This window comes from Mesoplodon densirostris, chromosome 4 (assembly GCF_025265405.1).
Source record: "Mesoplodon densirostris isolate mMesDen1 chromosome 4, mMesDen1 primary haplotype, whole genome shotgun sequence".
Classification (NCBI taxonomy): domain Eukaryota; kingdom Metazoa; phylum Chordata; class Mammalia; order Artiodactyla; family Ziphiidae; genus Mesoplodon; species Mesoplodon densirostris.
The window spans coordinates 87,764,036-87,788,884 of NC_082664.1; the positions used below are offsets into that span (position 1 = coordinate 87,764,036).

The 24,849-nt window shown below is 39.4% G+C and overlaps 3 protein-coding genes across 6 annotated transcripts in view; 2 read left to right on the forward strand and 1 right to left on the reverse strand.

Annotated features, from left to right (window-relative positions):
- SNAP23 (synaptosome associated protein 23) overlaps positions 1-4,122 on the forward strand; it is a 33,750-nt gene extending 29,628 nt beyond the window's left edge. For both annotated transcript variants that reach the window (XM_060096690.1, XM_060096691.1), the window contains exons 6-8: positions 502-660; positions 1,721-1,865; positions 3,061-4,122. In XM_060096690.1, the coding sequence (XP_059952673.1) occupies positions 502-660; positions 1,721-1,865; positions 3,061-3,126 (370 nt within the window). In that variant the 3' untranslated portion in view covers positions 3,127-4,122. The remainder of the gene's footprint in view (positions 1-501; positions 661-1,720; positions 1,866-3,060) is intronic.
- A 2,713-nt stretch (positions 4,123-6,835) lies between these two features.
- Positions 6,836-12,914, reverse strand: LRRC57 (leucine rich repeat containing 57). 3 transcript variants are annotated; one of them, XM_060096688.1, is made up of 6 exons: positions 12,820-12,914; positions 12,480-12,585; positions 12,245-12,383; positions 11,313-11,581; positions 8,797-8,982; positions 6,836-8,369 (listed from the first exon to the last, which is right to left on the reverse strand). In XM_060096688.1, exons 2-6 carry the CDS (start codon positions 12,561-12,563, stop codon positions 8,328-8,330), a joined length of 720 nt encoding a protein of 239 aa, XP_059952671.1. In that variant the 5' UTR covers positions 12,564-12,585; positions 12,820-12,914; the 3' UTR covers positions 6,836-8,327. The 3 variants fall into 3 exon arrangements, with proteins under 3 accessions (XP_059952671.1, XP_059952669.1, XP_059952670.1); XM_060096686.1 differs by having other exon boundaries at positions 12,676-12,906; XM_060096687.1 differs by having other exon boundaries at positions 12,827-12,904.
- A 47-nt stretch (positions 12,915-12,961) lies between these two features.
- Positions 12,962-24,134, forward strand: HAUS2 (HAUS augmin like complex subunit 2). Its single transcript, XM_060096689.1, has 6 exons — positions 12,962-13,082; positions 16,496-16,588; positions 16,945-17,014; positions 18,086-18,218; positions 20,326-20,434; positions 22,053-24,134. The coding sequence occupies exons 1-6, from the start codon at positions 12,990-12,992 to the stop codon at positions 22,215-22,217; spliced, it is 663 nt and encodes a 220-aa protein (XP_059952672.1). The 5' UTR covers positions 12,962-12,989; the 3' UTR covers positions 22,218-24,134.
- Positions 24,135-24,849: the final 715 nt, after the last annotated feature.

Here is a 24,849-nt window from a genome sequence, read left to right on the forward strand (position 1 = left end):
TAACTTTAAAAACAGATCAGCTGAAACTACTAGTTTAAGTAAGTGAGCAGCTGAGGTCTAAGTACTGCCCACTCAGCCTTCTTTCTCTTCCATCCCTCATCAACATCTGAGGTGCTTCCAAGGAACCATTAGGGCATCCCAGAGCACCTTTCCTAAAGAATTTTTTTCCTAGTGTCCATTAACCTCTTTTCTGGAGAGTGTCAGAGGCTAGGAGAACCTGAAAAATCAAATAATTACATTTTGGTACTTGCTAACTGCTCAGTGAAGATTTGGTGGAAGTAGTTTAACCTCTAAAAAAATGTTTTTAATGTCAGTGGGCTTACACAGTTCATCTTTTTCCTATGCCAGATTGTGATGGAGCATAGTGTAGATAATCTAGATCTAGCTGCATGTAGCTTTTATTCTAAGGGTGCTAGGGCATCCCTAAGGTAACAAACACTAATAATGTCATTTCTCCCTCTCCTGCTTTTTGGTATCTCTACACTCCTGACTCTTATATAGGACAAAGAACTTTGAGTCTAAGAAAGCCTATAAGGCAACATGGGGAGACGGTGGAGACAACTCTCCTAGCAATGTAGTATCTAAGCAGCCAGGCCGAGTGACAAATGGTCAGCCTCAGCAAGCAACCACAGGAGCAGCCAGCGGCGGATACATTAAACGGTATGCCAGCTCTTCCTGATATTTTTATTCTTTTCCTAAATGAATGGCTGTCTCTGGAGACTGGGTGTAATTATGCATGAACCCCAACTTATTAATTAGAAATAGCATTTATTCCCCTTTTTTTTTTTTCGGCCGCACGGCATGTGGGGACATGCGGGATCTTAGTTCCCCGACCAGGGATCGAACCCGTGCCTCCTGCAGTGGAAGCGGGGAGTCTTAACCACTGGACCACCAGCAAAGTCCCTTATTCCATTTTAATATTTGCCTTCTGACAAAATGGTGACTGGGATTGTTGACATTCAAGGATGGATTAACTTTTCTTTGTAAAGTACTTTCCAAATTATTCAAGTAATCATGTTTTACTTCTGTAAATAAAAAGACGTGTTTTAAAATGTATCATCTAGAGTAGGAGTCGACCAAATCCCTATAAGGATATCTGTAAAGGGTCAGATAGTAAATATTTCAGACTTTACAGGCCATACAGTCTCAGTCACAACTACTCAACTGCTCAACTCTGTTGTAGGGTAAAAGCAGCCATAAACAATATATAAACAATTGAGCATGGCTGTGTTCAAATAAAACCTTATTTATAAATTCAGAAGGCAGGCCAGATTTGGCTTTGGGCCAGGATTTTGCAACACTTACTTTAGAGGAGTAGTTCTTTAGACCTAAGCATGCATCAGAATCACCTGGGAGGTTTATTAAAACACAGATCCCTGGGGTCCCTTCCAGTCTCTGATTCAGGAGATCTGGAGTGGAGTGTGAGAATTAGCATATTTTCATGTCTAACAAGCTCCCAGGTTATGCTGGGAATTACACTTTGAAAAACCACTATCTTAAAGTTATTTCTTAATCTTAAATGGCTTTAAGATGTTGTGCTCTCTTGGATTAGTCTTTCCATTTTTACTATGGAATGTTTCCCAAGCATGGTAACCTGCATCTATTGGGTCTAACACTTGCTGGGGTCATTTTGGTTACTTATTTTTATAAAAACTAAATCCAGACTCACTCCATTTCTAATTCACCCAAAAGTACTGAATTAACTATCTTTTTGTGATAGTATAACAAATGATGCCAGGGAAGACGAAATGGAAGAGAACCTGACTCAAGTGGGCAGTATCCTAGGAAATCTAAAAAACATGGCCCTGGACATAGGCAATGAGATTGAGTCTCAAAATCGACAAATAGAACGGATCACAGAAAAGGTAAGAGCTTTTTAGTGCCACAGGAAAATGAGACATCCAGTATAGTGTTTAGTAATAGACATCTGTGCTAGATGCTCTGGGGGAGAGCAATAGGGATAAGATCCTGTCCTCACAGGCCTTGCAGTTTTGATGAGTTCTAACACATTGAAAAACAATAGTCAAGTCCTCCTATCTCTTACTCAGTTGGTTCATTTTGAAACCAAGACCTTGGCACCAAGTGGTTTTATTTAAAATTTCACACATGAAGCTCACAATCTCCTCTAACCTTTCTGTGAGCTGTCGGGTGTTTTTTTGTTTTTCCCCTGAAAGAGCGAGTTAGCTTTTGGAATTTTATTTTGTTAACTAATAACAAATTAGTAAGTTCCTGAATCTTCATCTCATGAGTCAGTAGGTAAAAATCAGTTCTGCAGAATGGTTCTCATGGGGTGGACACACAAAAACAAGAGTTACAAAAAAGTGTGGTTGCTATTTTTTACTTCATATGATATAAAATATACTGAGATTAAATTGTGTTCTGTGTTTGGTTGTGTCACGTCTAAAAGCTTTTTTTATTGTTACTTCATTAAAATCTCAGTATACTTTAAAGGTTGGGGTAAGTTTTTCAGCTTGGCTTTCAGTTGAATCACTTATGATGGATTTCATTGAGGCAAACAATGGTTCATAAGATGTTTTCAATGCTGTTATGTGGGTTTAGGCTACATATTACCCATCATTTTAATTTACATATTGATGTGGATGGTGATACATCTGTTCCACAGATCTTGGGGTAGGTTATTTCAGTCTCTGGGTGAGATCTAGGGTAGCTCCAGATGAGATTCTATGATTCAGTTCACGGGACTCCTACAAGGTCCAGATCTATAACAGAGAAGAGCATTATATTTTCACTGCATCTGCATGCCATTGATTATAAGATGCATCCTAGTTTCAGACATGTTGAACTATGAAAAAAAATGTTATAGAACTCATGAAATACTGGCAAGTTCTTCTGTTATATCTTTGTCATGTTTGTACACCCAGGTTTTTCCAAATGAATTTGATATTCTGTCACTTCTTGCCCAAAATGAGTTTTGTAATGTGGCTTGGACTATTTCCTGAATTTTCTCAATGTGTCAGTTACTCTAAGTACATGAAATTTAACGTTTATTAGAGCAGCTTACCTTGTGAAGTAATGCTGGTATATTTTTCTTTTTTCCAGGCTGACACCAACAAAGATCGTATTGACAATGCCAATGCCAGAGCAAAGAAACTCATTGACAGCTAAAGCTACTGCTGTACTTCTTTATCATTTATTCACTTCCCTAGCTCCTCCTTCAAAGTCATTACCTTTCCAGAGTTTGAAATTTTGGTTCCACACTCTTCTAATCGGGAGATGATGTGGAAGAAGATCTAGGAGTAACAGCCGCCCTATTCTTTTATTTTCTCTTTTTCCCTTGAGGGTAGACTGTGGCTTAGTTTTCCTTCTAGTACTTTCTTTCTCAGTCCATACTCTTAGGTTGGTTTTCATACATCATATATAGTGTTATTTTTCATTCTCTCCATTTACTTAGCAAGTTCTTCTGCTTTCAAACTTTGGAAGCATTGCCAAAGACAGCCATGTAAAAGGCTGGGGGCAGTAGGGGCAGGCACAAGGAGGAGAGGCAAGAGATAAGAGGTTGTTACCTCAGTAAAACCTGCAGACCCTAAAGCCAAAAGTTGCATAACCACAGTGAAGATCTAGTTGGGTTTAATTTCTGTTTAAGTTGCAGTTTTTGCCAATTTAGGCCAATGCTTGGTTTTGGAGCCTGTATATACAATATTTTTGTTATACATCACAACTTTGCAACCTCTGCTTCAAAAAACAGAATGAGTTTTCTTAAAGTGAGCTTAATTTCTGAACTCTTGGTGGTTCATCTATGTACATAGATTCTATGATCCCATTTCATATTGCACCATATAGGAACGCATGGTATAAATGAATGGCTTTTTATTTTCATATTATTAATAGTATCATGGTCCCATTACAGGCCTATTAACCTCATAAATTTGTCATTAGTCTTTGAAGAAAAAATATGTAAATATGTATATATAATATGAGAATTTCTCTCTACAGCAGGGCTTAAAATTTTTTGGAAAAGTTTGACAAAGTATATCACGTGAATTCAGATTTACCTCAATGCCAAGAATTCTGTTTAGATAGGAAAAAAATAAACTTCTTTTGATCTCAGGTAGAAAATAGTTAGATTGCTTTGAGTTTTATGTAGCTTTAAACTTTTTTAAAAACTAGAATTTATTCTGTTTAACTAAAAATGATTTAGAAAATTATGTCTTTGGTTTACTTATTGATGATTGCACTATGATTCTCTTAGCTTTTTGGATTCAACTTCCAGAATCACATTTGCTTAGATCCTGAACAGTGTTATAAGAATCTGATTGGTATTTGTCACCTTTATTTAAAAACTAGCTTCTGCACACTTCAAAGCTATTAATGTCGATTGGTTTGACCAATAACCACTGTTTGATCCTTACAATTAAATTTTGTAACTAACTAATGGAACTGATTTTTCAAATAAGTGATGTGCTTCTGTGAGTACTTTTTGGGGGGTGGAAAGCAATAATTTTGTCAGCTCTCATTTGACAAACTGAATAGAGCAAAGATCCATAAATCAAAAGGCACTCCAGCAAAGAGCTGACTTTATTAGCACCTTTCCCATTTTTATTGGAAATATAGGACTTTTCCCTGCTATGATTTGTCATGAGGTTCATTTTAATCATTACTAGTCTTTTATTCATTTGAGCTTAAATACACTAGCGACTGAAAGTGTTTATGAGTGAAAACCGCAACGCACTTACTGGAGGAGATAGAGTTAACATGGGAACTTTCAAAGGCTGAAAAGGAAAATATTTATAGTGAGATTTAATTAGGCCCTCAGTAACAGAAATGCCACATGCCAAAAAGGAGTAGTTTGGCAGGTGGTAGTAAATGTGTACAATAAGAAGGTATAAAACACTGGGGGCTGTTCTATACTTAAATGTCCTTCCTAAAAGCGTTAAAAAAAATTTTTTTAACACTATTATGGCTAAAGGAAATAGTTCTGAAGATACCAGTATGCTGTTCCGACAGTGTAATTGGTTAGAAGTGTGAGCTAAGGCACCATATTGTCTGGATTTACACTCTAGCTCTGCCACTTGCTGGCTGACTATAAAAGCATTTCTGTGCCTCAGTTTCCTTGTGCGTAAAGTGGGATTAATGATTCCTACCTCATAGAGTTGCTGCGAAGACTTAATGTGGTAATGCATGTAAAGCACTTAGAGCAGTGCCCAGCAAATGTAAGAGCTTATTAAATGATAGCTGCTGTTCTCTCTAGAGTGGAGCTCTTTTTGGGTCAAGGATCTCTTCGTGAATTTGATGAAAGACAACACAGCCTATCTCTCCAGAGAAATAGACACACAAACACACACACGTGAATCATGCATAAATGGGTCTTGAAAGCCCATCCATAGATCCCAGGTTACATACTTTTTCAAAGCTTCTGCTACTGAGAAAAGAGGAATGAGGACCTAGAACTTAGGCTCATAATACACTAGAAATAGAAGCTGTTGACTTAAAAGTGTTCTCCTGTGACACTGGAAACTTGTTTCTATTGCTTCTGAAAGGTAGTAACTGAGGTGGTTAGCACAAGCTCTGGAGTCTGACCATCTGTGTTCAAGTTCTGGTTCAATCATTTACTAGTTTTGTGACCTTGAGCATAAAACTGACCTATAATTAAGGAGTTAAACATTATTCTCCACTGAACTTAATTGTTTTTTAACAATAAGCTCCCTCTTCAGGTTTCCGGTCTTATAATGACAGTGATCTTTATCTCCTATAGTTGTGCCTGTTTTATTTTTTCTTTCACAGTTTTAATTCATCCTTTGTTTACCACATTTCAACTCTGGATCTTTTCATGTCATGTATGGATTAGGAATCTCCCCTTAACTTAAACTTCTACTTCCCAGACATCCTATACTCAATTGCTCTTAGAATTAGTTTCTTTAAACGCTATTCTTTAGGTTACTCTCTTACTAAAATCCTATGTTATCCCAGTTACATTCCTAAGCATACTTATAGTTCTCAGGTTGATATTCAGGTTCCTTATTCTCTACTCATTTGTTTTTCATCCTAATGTAGTGTTTGCTCCAAGCCTTCCATTTCTGTACAACTTGCTAAATTCTATTTTAATGTTTTACAGGTGAAATAAATAGCACCATTTATTGAGTGCTTACTCTGTCATAGGCACTATTCTAAATGCTTTTATGTATCTTTTCACCAAATCCTCATAACATACATGAGAGGTAGGAGGTGTTCCCCATATTATGGATGACAGTAAGTTGCTCAAATTCATAAAGTTAGTAACTGATGGACTTCAGATTCAAATCAGGATCTTTCTGACTCCAAGGCCCATGTTCTTACTCAGTATACTACACTGACTTCTAACCAAGCTCTAAAAGAAGGTAGGTGATTTAGAGCTGGTGGCCACGAGAATTTCAGTCTCCAGACCTCAAGTCAACCCACTTTATTAGCTCATATTTAAGTCTAAATACTTGTGTACTATATCTTTGGGCATATTACTTTACTTAATCCCTGCCCTCAAGTAGCTCAGGCAAGAGGCAGATGAATACAGAATGTGAGAAATGCTGCCGTAACAGATGGAGCAGTTAATTCGGCTTAGACTTCTCAGGAGGGGGCTTAGACATAGAAAAGGAGCATGTTAGTAAGAGGGCATTCTGATTGAGCAAACAATGTAAAGACAGTTAAAGGAGAGAGACATTGCACTGTGGGTTTAAGGAGCAGAATAACCTGGTAAGACTAGGCAAGTGAATGAGAGTGAGGAGAGGGTATCTGGAAACAAGGCTGGTCCAAGTTGTGAAAGTTAGCCATCATAACAGGATTCTCATAAGGGTAGGGATTTTTAAAACTCCCATTAATAATTAAATGTCTTGGGACATTTAAGTTATTTAATTTATAAGTTCTGATTTATTAGATAAGTACTGATAAAATAGAGAAATGTTCAGTAGGTCCATAAGATTAAGCATTAAACAAAGTTTATAAAAAACGAAACTCAATTGGTAATGTAAACTGGCACCCCCATCCCTCCCCAGTTGAGAAACAGAGAATAACATGGGAAAAAGAGAACCCCTAGACTAGATTTAAGGTCAGAGAGACTTTCCTCATATAAACACTAGGCTCTTGTGATCTCTTGACTTAATGGTTAAACTAGGTTTGTAAAATGAGAACTAACAATACATGGTAAATGACAGCCCCTTGGCTAAGACAAAACATCAGAAAACAAGAGTTTTAGCTTTCTAAATGTTCATGCCAGTAACGGTCTGAAAAAAATCTACTTTTATAGCTTCAGTTTCTCTTAATAAGCATGGTTTCCAGTACCACAAAAATGTTTATCAGTCACATGAAGGCATTTCAGTACTCTTGCAACCTGAACAAGAACATAAAACATTTCTTCCTTATCAGTTTACTTTCAAACAAAGGGCCATCTACAGGTTAAAGTTCCCCTGTCGTCTTACTTTAAAGGATTAACCTTTCTTCCAGCCATAGTTATTAAAAAATCTTTCTCTCATTCAGAGAATAAATTTGATAAACATATAAGTTGTTGTAAAATACTGTAACAGTAGCTTTTTGATAGGTAATTTGTATTAGAGTTGTAAATACAAAAAGATGACCAGAAATAAGAGACTGTTTCTAACAAAGCTTCAGGAAAATCTTGATTATTAAAACCCTTGTATCTTACAAGTTTTGCATACAGTTTCAGCTCTTCAGAGCCCTCTATCAATAAGGCACCTGCAATAGTAAAAAAAAAAAAATTGCTACTGCAGCCTTGGGAACACCTCTTTGTATTGTGTTGTTGCTTCTCTGACAAAGTACACTTTTAATCAAGAGTCATACCTTTATGTACATCCTAAATTCCAAGTATAAACATTGCAATTGAACTAATGGACTGGAGTAAAATCATAAATCCTTAGATTAACTATAGCAGCCTCTCATGAATTATTTGAATTTCATAAAAATATGAAGTGTCAACACAGGGTGGAATGGTAACTGATTTTTTGAAAGCTCGCACATTGAGACACATGAAATTTCAAGCTGTTGTGTGGAGCTATTCTGGTACCAGGCAGCATCCCCTCACTGTATACATAGCAACTAGCTACTGGGTTTCTCAAAGCCAAACAAATGATGGTTTTGAAGATCAACATTGTCCTTTGCCCTATCCATGACTCAAAATGGAGGAGTCTTCCTGTGTTTGATTCCCTTTAGCTTATTTGAGATGAGCCCTGGAAAGGAAAAAGATCATTGAGTGAAATATAACCTCCTGGAATATCATCTCCTCAGTGCAGATATCCTTGACAACAACAGGAGCCTTTCATTCAGCCAGATTGCAACAGGTTCCAAGTCAGTGTCCTGTATGGTTCACATGCTCCTGGAGAACATCATGCAAACTTCTTCTTGGTGGCTGTGAACCTCTCCATGTACTGAAAATCATGAAAGAATACATGTGTTATTTTGCCCTGAGCAAATAACTAACTTATTGGTTATTTAGGATTTTATGACTTTTTTCCTTTAGGTTTTTATGGTCCTTCATTTCCTACAAAATCTACCTATTCTAAATGCAAATTTAAAGCACATGGTTTTGTGGGGTGTTTTTTTTCCTTTATATCTTAATAGGACACCTATCAAAAGAAAAAGATGCTTTACAATAAGCTGTCTAAAGAAAAATATCATCGTGGCACAATACCATTTGGCTGATTCTCAGAACCCACCTCCAAAATGGAGAACAAATCCTTATTGACATAAACGGATTATACATATGTCCTGTACCTAGAAACACTCGTTTGAGTTACTTCACCTTTCTCTTCTCTGGAGCAGTGACTAGAAATTCAGAAGTACACTAATACATACCTTATCATAGCCTTCCAGTTCTCGAAGTTTCTTTATTTCAAAAAGGTTGCCTTCTACAGCAAGCAGACAGATCTGGGAATCACTGAGGATGCTCTGTGGAAGCATACTGAGCTCAAGACAATTCTCCTCCAAACGAAGAACTTTAAGGCGAGGACAGCAAGATATCTTCACTGAGATCTGAGCTATCTATTGAACAATTTTAAAAAGGGATAATAGGAAAAAGTATAAGCACTGTAATGATTATTTTTTACTAAATTAAAAAATCTTTACTTGACTATTTGTCCTAGTTTTTTCTTCTACCACCTCCATTTTCTCACTACCCACTCATTCCAGAAGCCTCCTGTGTTATCCAGCTTCTGTTACTACTACACTTTTTTGGGGAAAAAAGAACAAATCTTTTTTGAAGGTCACCAGTGGCTTTTTGGAAACACATTTTTCTGATAATAAAAGCACTTCATTATAGAAAATTTGAGAATCATATGAGTTTACAGAAAAAAGTTACCTGTAATTCATCACTGTAAACATTTTGGTACATTTACTGCCAATCTTTTATGTGTACATAGATGCCAACCACTTTACTGCCAAAGTCAAGGATTCGTTGCCCTCATTCCGTGTTGCATCTGACTGTGCTATCTATCCTTTTCTTGAAACTCCCACTTCTTGTACCTAAGTGCTGTGTTTTTCTTCCTATCTTTTGAATTATTCCCGATTTTTGGCTTCCCTTCTTGTTTGTATGGACATTTTTCAAGCAGCAGTCCCTAATACTTAATATTCAATCTTTCTAAACTTTCTCCTAGAAAGCTCATTCATTCTTTTTTGCGGTACGCGGGCCTCTCACTGCGTGGCCTCTCCCCTTACGGAGCACAGGCTCCGGACGCACAGGCTCAGCGGCCATGGCTCACGGGCCCAGCCGCTCCGCGGCATGTGGCATCTTCCCGGACCGGGGCACGAACCCGTGTCCCCCGCATCGGCAGGTGGACTCTCAACCACTGCGCCGCCAGGGAAGCCCAGCTCATTCATTCTTAAAGCTATCACTTCTTTTAAGCTATCTATCTACATTCATTTCTGCCTACCTCTATTCCACTCCTATGTTTCTGATTTTTAGTAAAACACATTGGATGTTTCATCATCATAACCCACTCAGCATGCCCATTCCCAATAGCACAACTCTTCTTTTAGGCTCTTGAGCTCAGTAGCAAGCAGTTATCTTTGATGCATTCAGCTCTTCTGCCCTTTAAATGCTCCAAGCCACCTAGTTATATTTACTATGCCTGGTATCATCTCAGACCATCACCTGGGACCTTGTTAAAACTGCAAATTCTCAGACCCTACCCCAGACCTACAAAATCAGAAACAATGAGTGTGGAGCCCAGTGATCTCTTAACCAGCTCTCCGGGTTATTCTGATGCACACTAAAACCTGAGAACCATTGATTTAAGGCAGCATAGGTGAATGTGGAGCAAGTGCTCAATTTGCTTAACAAGTTTTTTCCAATATTTTTTGCCAAACATTCAGAATTTTTTTTCCAAAAAGCTCAAGAACATACAAGAATATCCACTTTAAGGAAAAGATAGAGCCAATCTCGTCCAAGACTGACTGAATTTCATCATAACATAAGGTCAGGACAATCTAGAACAGTTTTGTCCAATAAAACTTATTGCAACTAGTGGAATGTTCTATATCTGTGCTGTCCAATATGGTAGCCACTAGCCACATATGGCTGTATTGAGCCATACTTGAAATATGGCTGTATTGAGCCATACTTGAAATATGGCTAGTGCAACCGAGGAACTGAATTTTTAAGTCTAATTTAAATGAATTTTAATGGCCATGTGCCTAGTGGCTACTGTAATGGACTCTGCAGATGTAGAAGCATAGACACTAGAAAAACTAAAGACTACCCAGTCTCACTATGATCAGTGTTTCATCATTTGTGCCTTATGTCTAGACCAAAGATTGTTTCTCCAGTCAGATACATGTTAACCAAAGAGTTTCTGAAGTTATGGAAATAAATTTCAAATACTGAAATTAGAGCTGTCCAACAATCTCCAAAACTCCTATCACTGACGGTTTTTCTGCAAAAGCAGGACACACACTTGACAAAGATGTCAGCAAAAGGACAACTGAATGAACTCTGATGTCCAACTCTGAGAACATATGAGTTTAAGCCTCTTTTCCACTCTATCTTCCTGACATAGCTCCTTGCTAGATGATTAGAGGTATATCTGAGGATGATTTGAAGAACTCAAGGTTTGTGAGACAGGGGTTTAACTTTTGAAATTGCCTCACCATGTTACCCACCCTACCCTCCAAAAAACACCTACACAACCAACACACCCAGTGTCTCAACTAACTTCACGGCACTTTGGGCTTTGAAATTAGTCCAGCCCATAGAATATACCTCTCTTCTAGCCTCTTATACCCCTCTCCATGATTACAGTTTAGAAAACAATTGTTTATTCAGGAGACTGTAAACCCACATACATGCTGTAGAAAAAAACCCTTAAGCTCTAGACCTGGTTCTGGTTGAGGTTGAGTTCGATGACCTGCAGCTCCCGCACTGTGTCAGGTATGCTCCGAATTTGGTTCTTGGAGAGATCCACTACATCCAGGTGCCGTAGGTTACAAAGTTGGGATGGTAGTGCTCTCAGCTGGTTCCCAGAGAGGCTCAGGGTCTTAAGGGCAGATAGTTGCCCAAAAGTAGATGGCAGCTCTCTCAACTGATTGTTGTTTAAGCTTAGTGTCTCTAGTTTTTGCAGATTGCATAACTCATCAGGAAGGACAGCTGGCAAAGAAAAATTTAAAAACCTGAATCCAATACAGCTGAAAAACACCTTTGATGAAGTTTATAAAAACTATATGGCAGTCTGTTATGCCTCTTGTTAATACACATAGGCATTTCACATGTTGTGCCATTTTTAAGTATTGCATTTTTACCAACATAGTCTTCAGAAGGTGAAGGTGCCATCAAAATTCAGGAAAGCATTATGTATATAACAGGCTCCTTTTGTGAAGGGGCCACTGCACAATCCCACAGCAATTTTGTGGGATTTGGAAGGCCCTCTCCTTACCATCCCATCCGCCCTTCCAAATTAGCAGCAAAGTTAGCTCTGTTTACATTACACCCCAAAGATGGTCCCTTTCAAGTCCAAATTAACCTCCTACCAATCATTACACCAGGAGAGGAGGCTTATAGATGTAATTACAAGAGATAGAAAGCTTCAAGGACTCTGACATTCTTCTGCATCTTGAGCTCCTGAAGTTTCATAACAAGAAAAATCAGCTTGTAAGAAAAAAAAAACCCTTCTTTTTTTTTTAAGATTCTGATACATTTATTTGAAAACCAGTTTAATAACATTATAATCGTACTCCACACTGTATTCCAAGAGAAAAACCACCCTTCTTAACAGCTGATAACTAGCAAAATTCCCAGGCGCAAAAGCCATACTCAGTTTGTTGTTGTTCAAGGACAGGCTCTTCAGCAGAGTGAACTTCCCTATAATCATAGGCGGTAGACTCTCGATCTTGTTGTTGGACAAGTCGATGGTCCTGAGATTGCTTGTCAGCTTCTGCAACTCTGAGGGGAACTGAAGAAAGGGGCTCTCAGCGCCTTACCTATTAACTTCACCGCCCGCCGTCCCTCTCCCTTTAAATTCCCTTGGTCGGATCCCTCCCAGTCTCACCTCGGTCAGCCCACGGTCCTTAAGCTGAAAGACACCAGTTTTCTGCGCTGTTTCCACATGAGCGCGGAGGGCACTGTTTCCCATCCTAGCGCCAAGGCTCAGGTCTCTGCGGGAAGGATGAGCAGCTGTCACCACTCGGCCCGGCACCCAGCCACCCTGTCGGCCTCCCGGCTAGGTCCCAAGCTCCAGCGGTCACCTCCTGCCGATCCCTGGATCTTGGGGGCCAGCTCAAGAGTGGCAAGGAAGAAAGGGAAGAACACCAGGCCCCGCCGCTTTTGCAGCTGTTCAAAGGCTAGACGCCGCTAGGAGCCTACAGAGGATCAGGGATCCCCGAACTCGCCTCCTACCCCTCAGCTCACAGCCGGCTCCGCAGGGGAAGACCCGGGACCCGCGCTCGCCTGGGATGCGTTCCCCAGGCTTCCGCCGGGGCGGAAACGCCCTGTGACGTCATCGAGCCGCGCGGTTCGTTCTGCTCACACTCCGCGCCACCCGGAAAGGCGGCTGCCAGCTATGGCTGAGGCGAACCCCTGGGACCCGGCGTCCGAGCCAAACGCTGCGGGGCTACTGCTGGGCCATTTCGTAGCTTCGGGGTTGGTTACTCAGGTGCGTGGGGGGCGATGGCGTCATGAAGGGGGTGCCCACGGTGGCGACAGAAGATAGCTGTGAGGTGGTGGTGCTGGCTGCGGGAGTGGGTGGGAGGGTGCTGGCTGGGGGCTGTTCTAGAGTCGTGGCCGATGGAGCTCCTTGTAGGCAGCAGAAGTGACTGGTCCGCGGTGGGTTCTGCAAAAGCGGGGCTCTAAGGAGATGGTGTTTCAAGTGTCTGGCAGGCGAGTTATCCCAGGTCAGTTCTTGGGCGGTAATAAAGACTAGTGTTACCCGCCTTTTTTCATCCAGTAATACCGCCTCTAGATTGTAATCGGTGGCGGGGTTGGGAAATAACGGGTAGGTGGTTAAAACATACGTTCCCAAAGAACGCTCGTTTGTGTGAAATACTGAAGCATTGCGGGAGGCGCCGGGTACAGGAGAGCGCCAAGGGAAGCACGCATCTTTAAAGGCCGGTGCGGGGGGGGGGGGGGGGGACAAAAAAGCATTGGTGAAAAAGACCCGAGAGACCTTGGAACATGATTGGAGGAAGGAATTAATTTTGAGAAGGAGAGAAGAGGGAGATTGGCCAAGGGGTGGTAGTTTTAGGTTCGGCGGGAAGAGCATGTTCATAGGCCAAAGGGAACAAGCCAACAGAGGGAGAAATTGAAGATGTGAGGGAATAATGAAATAGAAATGGCAGATATGACAAGGGAATGGGAAAAGTGGGGTTGAGAGAAGGGAAAGAAATTTTGAGATAATGAGGAAGTTGAGGAATTTCACTAAAAAGGCAACTGAGAAAAATAGAAAAGGTAAAACCATCTACAGAGATTAGCACTATGCACATGATGAAAGATTTATGAAAAATAGACAACTTTTTAGACCTAGAAGAGTCATTAGAGAATTCTACTATCTACTTACAGTAATTTTAAGATGCAGAAACTGAGACCTGAGGAGACCAAGAAACGTGTCCAGAGCCACTCAACTAGTGAAGTAGAGTTAGATCCCAGAGCTCTCCCTTTTCTGACACATTATATCATCTCTAAAATGAACTGTAATAGATGATAGATACTGTAACACTATCTTGAAAGAGTTTAAACGTCTGTTGAAGGACTTTTCTAGATTACTTGAAGACCTAGTAGCCAGACCTTATGGATTTTGGGGGAAACGAGGGGTAGGAATGAATGCGTTGGAAAATAGGCAAAACATAACCACAGCACTCCCCAGTTCTCACCTTCCTCACTTCTCTCCTGTGTTTTCTTGCTACCAGATTGCCTAGTGCTCTCACCTGTATTGTCCAGTTCTGTAGCAAAGTAATTTGGTAAATTCGGGCTTCCCTGGTGGCGCAGTGGTTAAGAATCCGCCTGCCAATGCAGGGGACACAGGTTCAATCATTGGTCTGGGAAGATCCCACATGCCACGGAGCAGCTAAGCCTGTGAGCCACAACTACTGAGCCCACGTGCCACAACTACTGAAGCCCGTGCGCCTAGAGCCCGTGCTCCGCAACAAGAGAAGCCAGAGCAAAGAGAAGCCCGCACACCCCAACGAAGAGTAGCCCCCGCTCGCCACAACTAGAGAAAGCCCGCGCACAGCAACAAAGACCCAACGCAGCCATAAATAAATAAATAAAATTTTTTAAAATTTTTTTATTTTTATTTTTTTGCGGTACGCAGGCCTCTCACTGTTGGGGCCTCTCCCGTTGTGGCGCACAGGCTCCGGACGCGCAGGCTCAGCGGCCATGGCTCACGGGCCCAGCCGCTCCGCAGCATGTGGGATCTTCCCGGACGGGGCACGAACCTGTGCTCTCTGCATCGGCAGGCGGACTCTCAACCACTGCGCCACCAGGGAAGCCCAATAAATGTTTTTTAAAAAGACCTTCTTATAATCTTACTGCACAGCTAGGCCTAGTGAGGAAACTGAAGATTTGTAGCATGATTTTACTTTAAGCAAACTTTACATATAAAAAACCTATTTTTATTACAAGGATTTATCATTGATTCTTTCAAAATGATGTATTATATGATCCCTTTAAACAGTCCATCCCTTAAGTGCACATCCTCCCATGTGAATTAAAAATTGAGTGATGCTTAAAATTGTGATGTGATATGATACAACTCTTATAGAAAATGTTTGTTTCAGCTTTGTTCTTTTTTTTTAAAATATTATTTAGGCTCCCCTCGGTCTTAGTTACAGCGCATGTGATCTTTAGTTGAGGCATGCAAACTCTTAGTTGTGGCATGCATGCGGGATCTAGTTCCCTGACCAGGGATCAAACCCAGGCCCCCTGCATTGGGAGCACGAAGTCTTACCCACTGGACCACCAGGGAAGTCCCAGTTACTGAGCATTTATAATGTTTAGTTCTTTCTGTCTGGAGTACCTTTTCCTTCCCATCCATCATGAGCTTGTTAAGGGCAGAGAGCTTGTTTCATTCATCCTTGAATCTTCTATTGCCTAACTCAATAAATGTTATAAAATTGATTATCATCAGTCAGCAAACGTTTGCTATGAAGGGCAAGAGAATAAGTATTTGAGGCTTTTAGGTCCATAGGGTCGCAACTAGGCTGTTGTAGTATGAAAACAACATGAGATAATAAGTAAATGAATGAGTGAAGTTGAGTTTCAATAAAACCTTATTTCTGGACCCTGAAATTTGAATTTCATATAATTTTCATGTGTCACAGAATGTTTTTCTTTTGATTTTTTTTCTCCAACAATTAAGAAATATAAAAACCATTCTTAGCCCTTAAGCTATACAAAAACAGGCAATGGGTGCATTTAGTTCATAGGCTGTAGCTTCCCAATCCTTGGCCTATATGATATCTGAAGTTCTTTCCTGTGCTAACATTCTAGAGAAGAAAAGGAGGATAGAAAAAATTATGGATGAAGCCAAGGGATGAACAAGATAATATTCTTATTCTGAGATAACCTGCAATTTAAGAAAGCAGCATAATATAGAATGAAAGGATAAAAAGGAGGTGGGGGGTAGGCTTTTTCAAGGAATAATTATGCCTGGACAAAACATTCCTTTATCTAAGAGAGAGAGAATGCGGAAAGAGACAGTATGAATGACTTGTAACCAATAGAGGTCATTTAATGAATCAGGTGAATGATTCCATAGCCCAGGAAGTGTTTAATTTTAGCCGCAGGAAAGTCTGAGAGACTAGTTGTGCATGATGCCTTAAGAAATAGTACAAAGTGATTTTCTTCTTTGTTTTTCTTATTTTTAAAATATTAATATTTGGACAAAAGATTTGTGATGGTGGAGGTTTTAAAAAACAGGAAATATACATTGCACTGTCCTACTCTGTATTTCATTTTTCAGGGGCAGCGTTGGACATAATATATCCTCATATTTTAGACACGTGGGCATGCTATTCCAACACACACATAAACTCTGACATATTGCTGCTTTCTCTGTTCACTTACCAATAGGAGATGTTAAATATATCTAAGAAATCAACTTCTTGCTTTGTGAACTTCTCCAGACTACAGCAGATCACAGATCTTCAAGCTGAGATCTACCAGGTAAATTATGTTGGAGTTTTTACTTTCTACCTCTAGTATGGAAAAAAATCTTAACTGGCTCCAACAGTAATCCTCTTGCACGCAGAACACTGTCTAGCACATAGTCATATAGGCTTTTCTTTGCAGTAGTTAGTAATAGTAGTAATGGTCATAGTCATAGTTAGGAGTAGTAGCAGTAGCAGCAACAGGGCTTGAACACCAAAATGAAGAGATTCAGTAAATCCCTGGGCTCTCATAACAAATCATCCTCCTGGTCCCCTTAAATATTCCTGAGTTAAAGACTGTCCATTTTTATCAAAGCCTTTACTTCAGGCTACTTTCTGCATGAGCTAAGTGTTTTTTTGTTTCTAATGTAGAAAAACCTGGAAATTGAACTCCTAAGTCTAGAAAAAGATGCAGCAGATGTTGTCCATCCTTCCTTTTTGGGTAAGTGGTTTAGTTAAATGAGTAATCATTGAAATTTCAACTTTTTCTTGGATTACTTTAAATAAGCACTAGGCTATAAAATTATGATAATTTTTCCAGGTATTGCCCCAAAACTAACAAAGTCAGTAGAGCTTAAAAGACATGGGGCTTCCCTGGTGGCGCAGTAGTTGAGAGTCCGCCTGCCGATGCAGGGGACATGGGTTCATGTCCCGGTCCGCGAGGATCCCACAAAGGCTGAGGAACTTTCCAGATGAAAGGATCCTAAAGAGACATGACAGCTAAAGCACAGTGTAGTCATGGATTGAATATTTGATTAGAAAAAAATTTTTTTGATATAAATGACATTATTGGGATATTTGGTGATGTTTAAATATAGGCTGTATTAAACATTGGTAGTATTGTACTAATGTTAAATTATCCGAATTTGATACTTGTAGTATAGTTATACATCTTGTTCCTATTTTGGGAAATACATGCTGAAGTTTTAGGAGTAAAAGGTCATGACATCTGCAACTTACTCTCAAATTGGTTAGCAAAAATATATGTATGGGCGTGTAGAGAAGAAGGGGAAAAAAAGAAAACATAGCCAAATGTTAGTTGGTGAGTCTAGGTGAAATGTATATGAGAGTTCAATCAATGAGCTATTCCTGAAACTTTTAAGTTTGAAATTTTTTCTAAATAAAAATTTAAAAGAAGAGACAACTGACAGCCATTAACTGAATTCTGGGAAAAATATTGAAATAAAAGTAGCTTAAAAGACAAATATTTGTTTTTTAATGCTCTAATATAGAATATTAGAGACAGACACTTTATGTGAAGCATATGGCTCTGGCTATAAAAACTGAACTAGGAATAGAATTGGGAAACACAAAGAATTTAGCACTAGATTGGGTTGTCAGTAGTAAAAGTAAGAGAAAATAGTTGAAAATGAAACTGGTATTGGTATTAAAGACAGCAAAGGGGAGATATTTAGGAGAGAAATGGTGGGATTAATTTTTGACCATTGTTAGTATTAGTGACTTCAAAACTTGTCCTGTTGCTAATTATAATTACTGTTTCTGGTTTGTGTAGCTCAGAAGTGTCATACTCTGCAAAGCATGAATAATCATTTGGAAGCGGTGCTAAAAGAAAAGCGGTCCCTCAGGCAAAGACTGTTGAAACCCATGTGCCAAGAAAACTTGCCTATTGAAGCTGTTTATCACAGGTTAGACTAAAAAGTAGAAGTTAACAGTCACACATGTTCCCTGAGGGTAGTTTTTGTTTAGACTAGTAGTTATTTCATAGCATAATTCATTAAACAGTATATGAGTGATCATATCTATTAACATTATTATTAATGCTGATACATTAAACCAGAAAGAAAATCCTTTACTTTTAAAGAATTGTAGCAATGGTGAAGAGAAAGACATTCCTTTTGCCCATTGTGTCTTAGGAATTATAAATAATGACTTTAATGAAAGAAATTAGATCCATAATATATAGTAAGGTGGATAAAAATCATTTTTATTATGTATAGACAGCTTTCTGTGATGTAAATTTATTGTTGCATTAATGTTGCCTCTGTATAAAAATTCTGTTGGGGGAGTTTAAGCAGGGACAGATGAAAACAATGTCAACTAAAAGGAGAAAAATAACAGTTCTGATCTCACCTCTGCTGTTTATATGCCTCAGAGCCTTGGGCAAATGATTTAAGTTTTTGCCTTAGTTTCCCAATCCATAGAATGGGGTTGCTTTCTATTGCTCTCTTTCTCGTAGGAGTATGGAAAGTATCAAATTGAAGGTGTAGGTTATTATTAATAATAAATAACAAAATTAAAAAGCACTCATCTGGGGATCTGATTGCTAACTTTGTCTGCCAGTGCCTCACTAACTGACCCTGAACAAGTCAATATTTCCTCTAAGTGTCAGATCTTTTATCTTGCAGTAAAATAATAAATATACAAATCCCATTCTTGTGGATATATTCAGTATTCAGTGTAGTTAAATATCATTAATGTGTATATTATACATTATATATATCAGAAGAACTGAGTAATAGTTTTAAGGCATTTTGCAAATACAAAGATTCAAAGTAGTTTCATGTGTAGGCTATTTCAGTGAAGTACATTTATCCTTATTGTCTTCACCCTTCACCAAGAATGAGTAGATTGAAATGGAATGAGGTTTTACCTAGAGAAATTTTTTTTTAAGTTCTTCACTCTTTTTTTTTTTTTTTTTTTTTTTTTTTTTTTTTTTTTTTTTTTTTTTTTTGGTATGCGGGCCTCTCACTGTTGTGGCCTCCCCCGTCGCGGAGCACAGGCTCCGGACGCGCAGGCTCCGGACGCGCAGGCTCAGCGGCCATGGCTCACGGGCCCAGCCGCTCCGCGGCATATGGGATCCTCCCAGACCGGGGCACGAACCCGTATCCCCTGCATCGGCAGGCGGACTCTCAACCACTTGCGCCACCAGGGAGGCCCTCTTCACTCTTTTTTAAAATTTTATTTATTTTTTAAAGTTTTTAAAAATTTTATTTTTGGCTGCCTTGGGTCTTCGTTGCTGCGCACGGGCTTTTTCAAGTTGCAGCGAGCAGGGGCTACTCTTCATTGTGGTGCACGGGCTTCTCATTGCGGTGGCTTCTCTTATTGCAGAGCACGGGCTCTAGGCGGGCAGGCTTCAGTAGTTTGTGGCCCACGGACTTAGTTGCTCTGTGGCATGTGGGATCTTCCCGGACCAGGGATCGAACCCGTGTCCCCTGCACTGGCAGGCGGATTCTTAACCACTGCACCGAAGTCCCAATTTTTTACTTATATGAGAAAATTATTAACATTGATATTTGTCTAACATTAGATTGGGTTACAGATATGATTAGTGTTGTCTCTTTCTGTTTTTGTGTTTGGATGAAAAGTTAATTCCTGTTTAAAGTGAAAGAGAAGAACTTTTTTTTTTTTTTTTTTTTTTGCGGTACACGGGCCTCTCACTGCTGTGGCCTCTCCCGTCGCAGAGCACAAGCTCCGGACGCGCAGGCTCAGTGGCCATGGCTCACGGGCCCAGCCGCTCTGCGGCATGTGGGATCTTCCCAGACCGGGGCACAAACCCACGTCCCCCGCGTCGGCAGGTGGACTCCCAAGCACTGCGCCACTAGGGAAGCCTGGAAGAAGAACCTTTTTTATCACTGATATTTCCATGAATGCAGAAAGGTTATTAACAGCTCATTGGGTGTATTGTAATTCTCTTAATTTCATATTAAAGGTCCTAATTAAAGGGAAGAAAGAGAACACAAAATACCTGAACTAAAAAAAAAGAAGAGTTGACTTTTTTTCTCCCTCCTTCAGATACATGGTGCATTTGCTGGAGTTGGCAGTAACTTTCATTGAGAGATTAGAAGATCATCTTGAAATAATTAGAAATATCCCTCATTTAGATGAAAATCTAAAGAAAATGGTGAGTATTACCAATAGCATTTAAGTACCTCATCAACTCCTTCCACATTGCTTTTATCTATCTTTAGTTCTTTTATACTAGAATCTCAAATGTGTGATCTCGTTTAACTTTTTTTGTTGGCTAATATTATGAGCAAATTACTTTTTTTTAATCAAGATACCTTTTCTTTATTTAGGAGTCATTTTACATTGTTTTATTCCAGTATTTAATAAATATGTGTTATCTTCATTGTGCAAGGGACTATGCTATAGGTATCATGAGAGATAAACAGATATGACCAATCCCTGCCCTCAAATTCTCAAGGTTTGGTGAGAGAAAGTATAAGATTCTCTCTACTTTATTGTATCTGCACAATGAGTGCAGCAGAGAATTATAAAGAAGATGCTATCTTTTAAGCACAGAGAAGGGGGTGATTACTTTCACTTTAGGGAGATTGGGAATAGGATAGGAAGTAGGAATACTTGAATAAAGTTTTAAATAGGAGTTAATAGCAAGCTCCATCTTGAAGAATCAGTGAAAACTGGATGTGCATCAGAAAGAGTAGTTCAGCCGAAAGCAGCAATGTGAGGAAAGCCATGAAAATGAGAGAGCACAGGTAGTTTGAGGGAAGAGTGGTACTCCACTTTGGCTGATGCTTCAAGGTATTGAGAGGGAGATTGACTCGGGGTTAGTTTATGGAATATTTTGAAAACCAGACTAAGAAATTTAGACTTTGTCTGAGTACTGGGGAATCATTGGATGTTTTTTTCTTTGGTCTTTTTAGAGGAGGGCACAGGGTTGGCTTGAGCAGGACTGTACCTTAATCATGGAGAAAATATTGGATAAAGTAGACTGAGGCTTGTCACTCAAAGTATGGGCAGAGCATCAACATCACCTGGAAGCTTGCTAGAAATGCAGAATCGCAGACTTCATTCACTTTAGACCTTCAGAATCTGAATCTACATTTTAACAAGTTCCTCAGGTGATTCCTATGCACATGAAAGTTTGATGAGCTGTGGTGTAGAGGACTAGGCAGAGGAGCAAAAGGCAGAGGAACTTGGAGAATAAATACAGTCATTCAGAGAAAAGATTTAAAGCATAGGAATACAAAGGACTGTGTAGATTTTTAGATTTTGGAGGTCAAATTTCTAGCACGTGGCTACTACTTGGACAAGGGACACATCCAAGGAATGAAGTTTCTAGCCTTGGGGACTTGAGGATAAGTAGGATCAAGAGATTAAAGAAGCCAATGAGTTTGTTTTTTGATATGTCTTGCAGAGATAGTAAATGTTCAGTCATGGTTTGTTGAACTGTGGTTAAATCGAGTTTGAGATATTGAATATGCATCTAGATGGAGATTTCCAGCAAACTGAAATGTAGGACTAAATTTTAGGAAGAAGATTAGGTTTGACAATATAGATTGAGGGTCATCTGCATTGAGGTGATCACTGAAGACAAAGGAGAGATGAACTCACAAAGAAACAGAACATATAGGACAGCACAATTTTAAGGAGCCTTTGTATTAAGGGGCTGGAGAAGATCAGTTGTCAACTTTTGGTGTCATTATTTATGGTATAGTAATGTTGTGTTAATGACACATGATTTCTCTCCTGTTTTCCCCTTCTTTCAAATGTTACAGAGCACAGCTTTAGCAGAGATGGATATTTTGGTGGCTGAGACAGCAGAACTGGCAGAGAATATACTCAAGTGGCGAGAACAACAGAAGGAAATTTCCTCTTGTATGCCCAGAATATTAGCTGAAGAAAATTTTCTTCATAAATACGATGTTACAGTGCCTCCTTAACCTTTTACTTCTAAAGTTAATGTTCAAACTATTAATGCAAGGTAATTATCAACTTTTAATTTTTGTTTAATTATATGTAGTCATGTGAAGTCCATTTCTAGTCAATTATAACATGGGTATTTATAGACTTTGCCACTAGCAATACTGAAAGAGCCCTCTTTATATTGAAATACCAAGATTGCAAGTTCATTAAGACAAAACTGAATTTTCCTTTGTTTTTCAATGTATTTTCATTCCACTTTTCAATAAAACTCAAATATAACTATGATAATTAACGTGAGTGCATTAACCATATCTTAGGCAGCAGACTTTATTATGTTGTTTTTTAAAAAAATGCTTGTTTCTGAGTTAGAAGAGTCTTGAATCTGAAAGCATGTTGCTTATTCCCGTGAGATTGTCACTAAGTATGCAAAAAAGAGCAAAATAGCAGACCTGACCGCTATCCTGTGAAAGGCCTGCTCGTAAGGTTGGTCCTTGACTGGCATCTGGGAACTTAGATTTCTAGGGTTCCCTCCACTCACTGATAAGAGTTGCTCGCTGTGACTAAGGTGTTTTTACAGTGTGGTTTGTGCTGAACACCAGCTTCTTCCTGGGAGTCTAGAATTTTGGTATATGCTAGGCAGAAGGTACCTATGTGACTAGCCCGCAGTAATAACCCTGGCACTGCATCTTTAATGAGCTTTGTGGTAGACAACATTTCACACGTCACAACTCAGTTGCTGGGGGAATTAAGCACATCCTGTGGGACTCCACTGGCAGGGACTCGAAGATTGTGCCTGGTTTCCCCCGGACTTTGCCCCATACACCTTTCCCTTTGCTCTTTTGCTTTGTGTGCTTTTGCTGTAGTAAATCATAGCCATGAGTACAGTCATATGCTGAGTCCTATGACTCCTCCAAGCATATCATCAAACCCAGGAGGTGGGAGGGGGCTCTTGGGGACCCGACACACTAAGCAATTCCAGAGGGTGTTCACTGGCAGCCTTAGAAATAGGCAAAGAAGTAGAGCAAAGCAAAGAAAAAGGCACATTCTTGTAAAACTTACAGAGGTTTTACAAATTGCTCAGATATTTTACCTGAGATTATTATGCATATAAAAGGGAGTGGTATACTAAGTCTCAGGATGCTTTCATTTATATCAGTAGTACAACTACCCTTGGCTTATTTTCAGACTTGGGGTTCTCTTTCGCTTTATTATTATTTTTTTTTTTTGGCTGCGTCAGGTCTTAGTTGTGGCATGCGGGATCTTCGTTGTGGCGCCCAGGCTCTTTGTTGCGGCCCACGGGCTTCTCTCTAGTTGTGGTGTGCGGGTTTTCTCTCTCTAGTTGTGGCGCGCAGGCTCCAGAGCACATGGGCTCTGGAGTTTGCAGCACACGGGCTCTCTAGTTGAGGCACAAGGGCTCAAGTAGTTGTGGCGCGCAGGCTCAGTTGCCCTGTGCCATGTGGGATCCTAGTTCCCCAGCCAGGGATCAAACCTACGTCCCCTGCACTGGAAGGTGGATTCTTTACCACTGGACCACCAGGGAAGTCCCCTCTTCTGCTTTAAATGGATGCTTCAATAATTTTATACTGTCCTATTCTCTGTATCACTGGAGTTCACTCATCCTTGTATTCATCACACTCTTAAAGGCAAGAAGACCTCAACATAGTGGATGAGTTAGGTAGTTTTTCATAAGGAAACAGGATCATCACCCAATACTACCCCTGCTAAAAAACATGTCTTGAAGCCTATTTTGCTGACCTTTGCAAATGGGATATAGAAGAGTGGTCATAATTTCTTGAACATTGCCTAGACTCTTTAAGCAAAACTTTTAGTTATATTTCATTAGAAATCTGTTCAAGCCCAGCCTTGGTTTCAAACATCTTACTAAGCTTCTTCATGTATCGTCATACATACATATATATATATATGAGTATATGTATGTATATATATACATATATATGTGTATATATATATATTTTTTACATCACATATGTCACAATTATTGATATACCTGGTTGTTTTGGGTTTTATTTTTGCTTTTTTGACTTTTATGTCTTTTTCAAAATAAAAAAATAAACCTGCGATTTTTAACTAAAATTTTGTGGCTCTTGTCTGAATCCTATATGATTAAAAGGACAGTTTCTTTATTTAACATACACAGTTAAAGTGTAAGCATACAGGTTATCTGATTCACAAAAGCTTGAGGTAAGTTGAGGCTGAGGTCTACTACAAAGAGAAAAGCTAATTTAGTCTGTGCTAGAGTCAATAAGTGTGCATCAGTTTTTTTTTCCTCAGCTTCTAGATATGTGGATAATAAAAACAAACAAAAATAACTCTGAATGTCTTTCTATTTAACACCAGAAGTTGTGTGAGATTTGTGAATTCACTTCCAACATAATAATGATGCCACTTTATGAAGACTATTCTGAAGGAATTGAGATGCTACCTGGTTTTTCCAGCATTTTTCTTATTTTATTCCTTGCTTTGATCTGTGACTCTGCCAGCCTGACCCGTGTTATCCTCTCAAACCTCCATAAGGTTAGGAAAATAGTCTGAGGAATAGGAAAACCCAAAGGGTTTCTTGACATGCAAACTATAGAGTTGAGATATTAATAAAACTAATCAATGTATTGTGGAATTTCCTGAGATGTA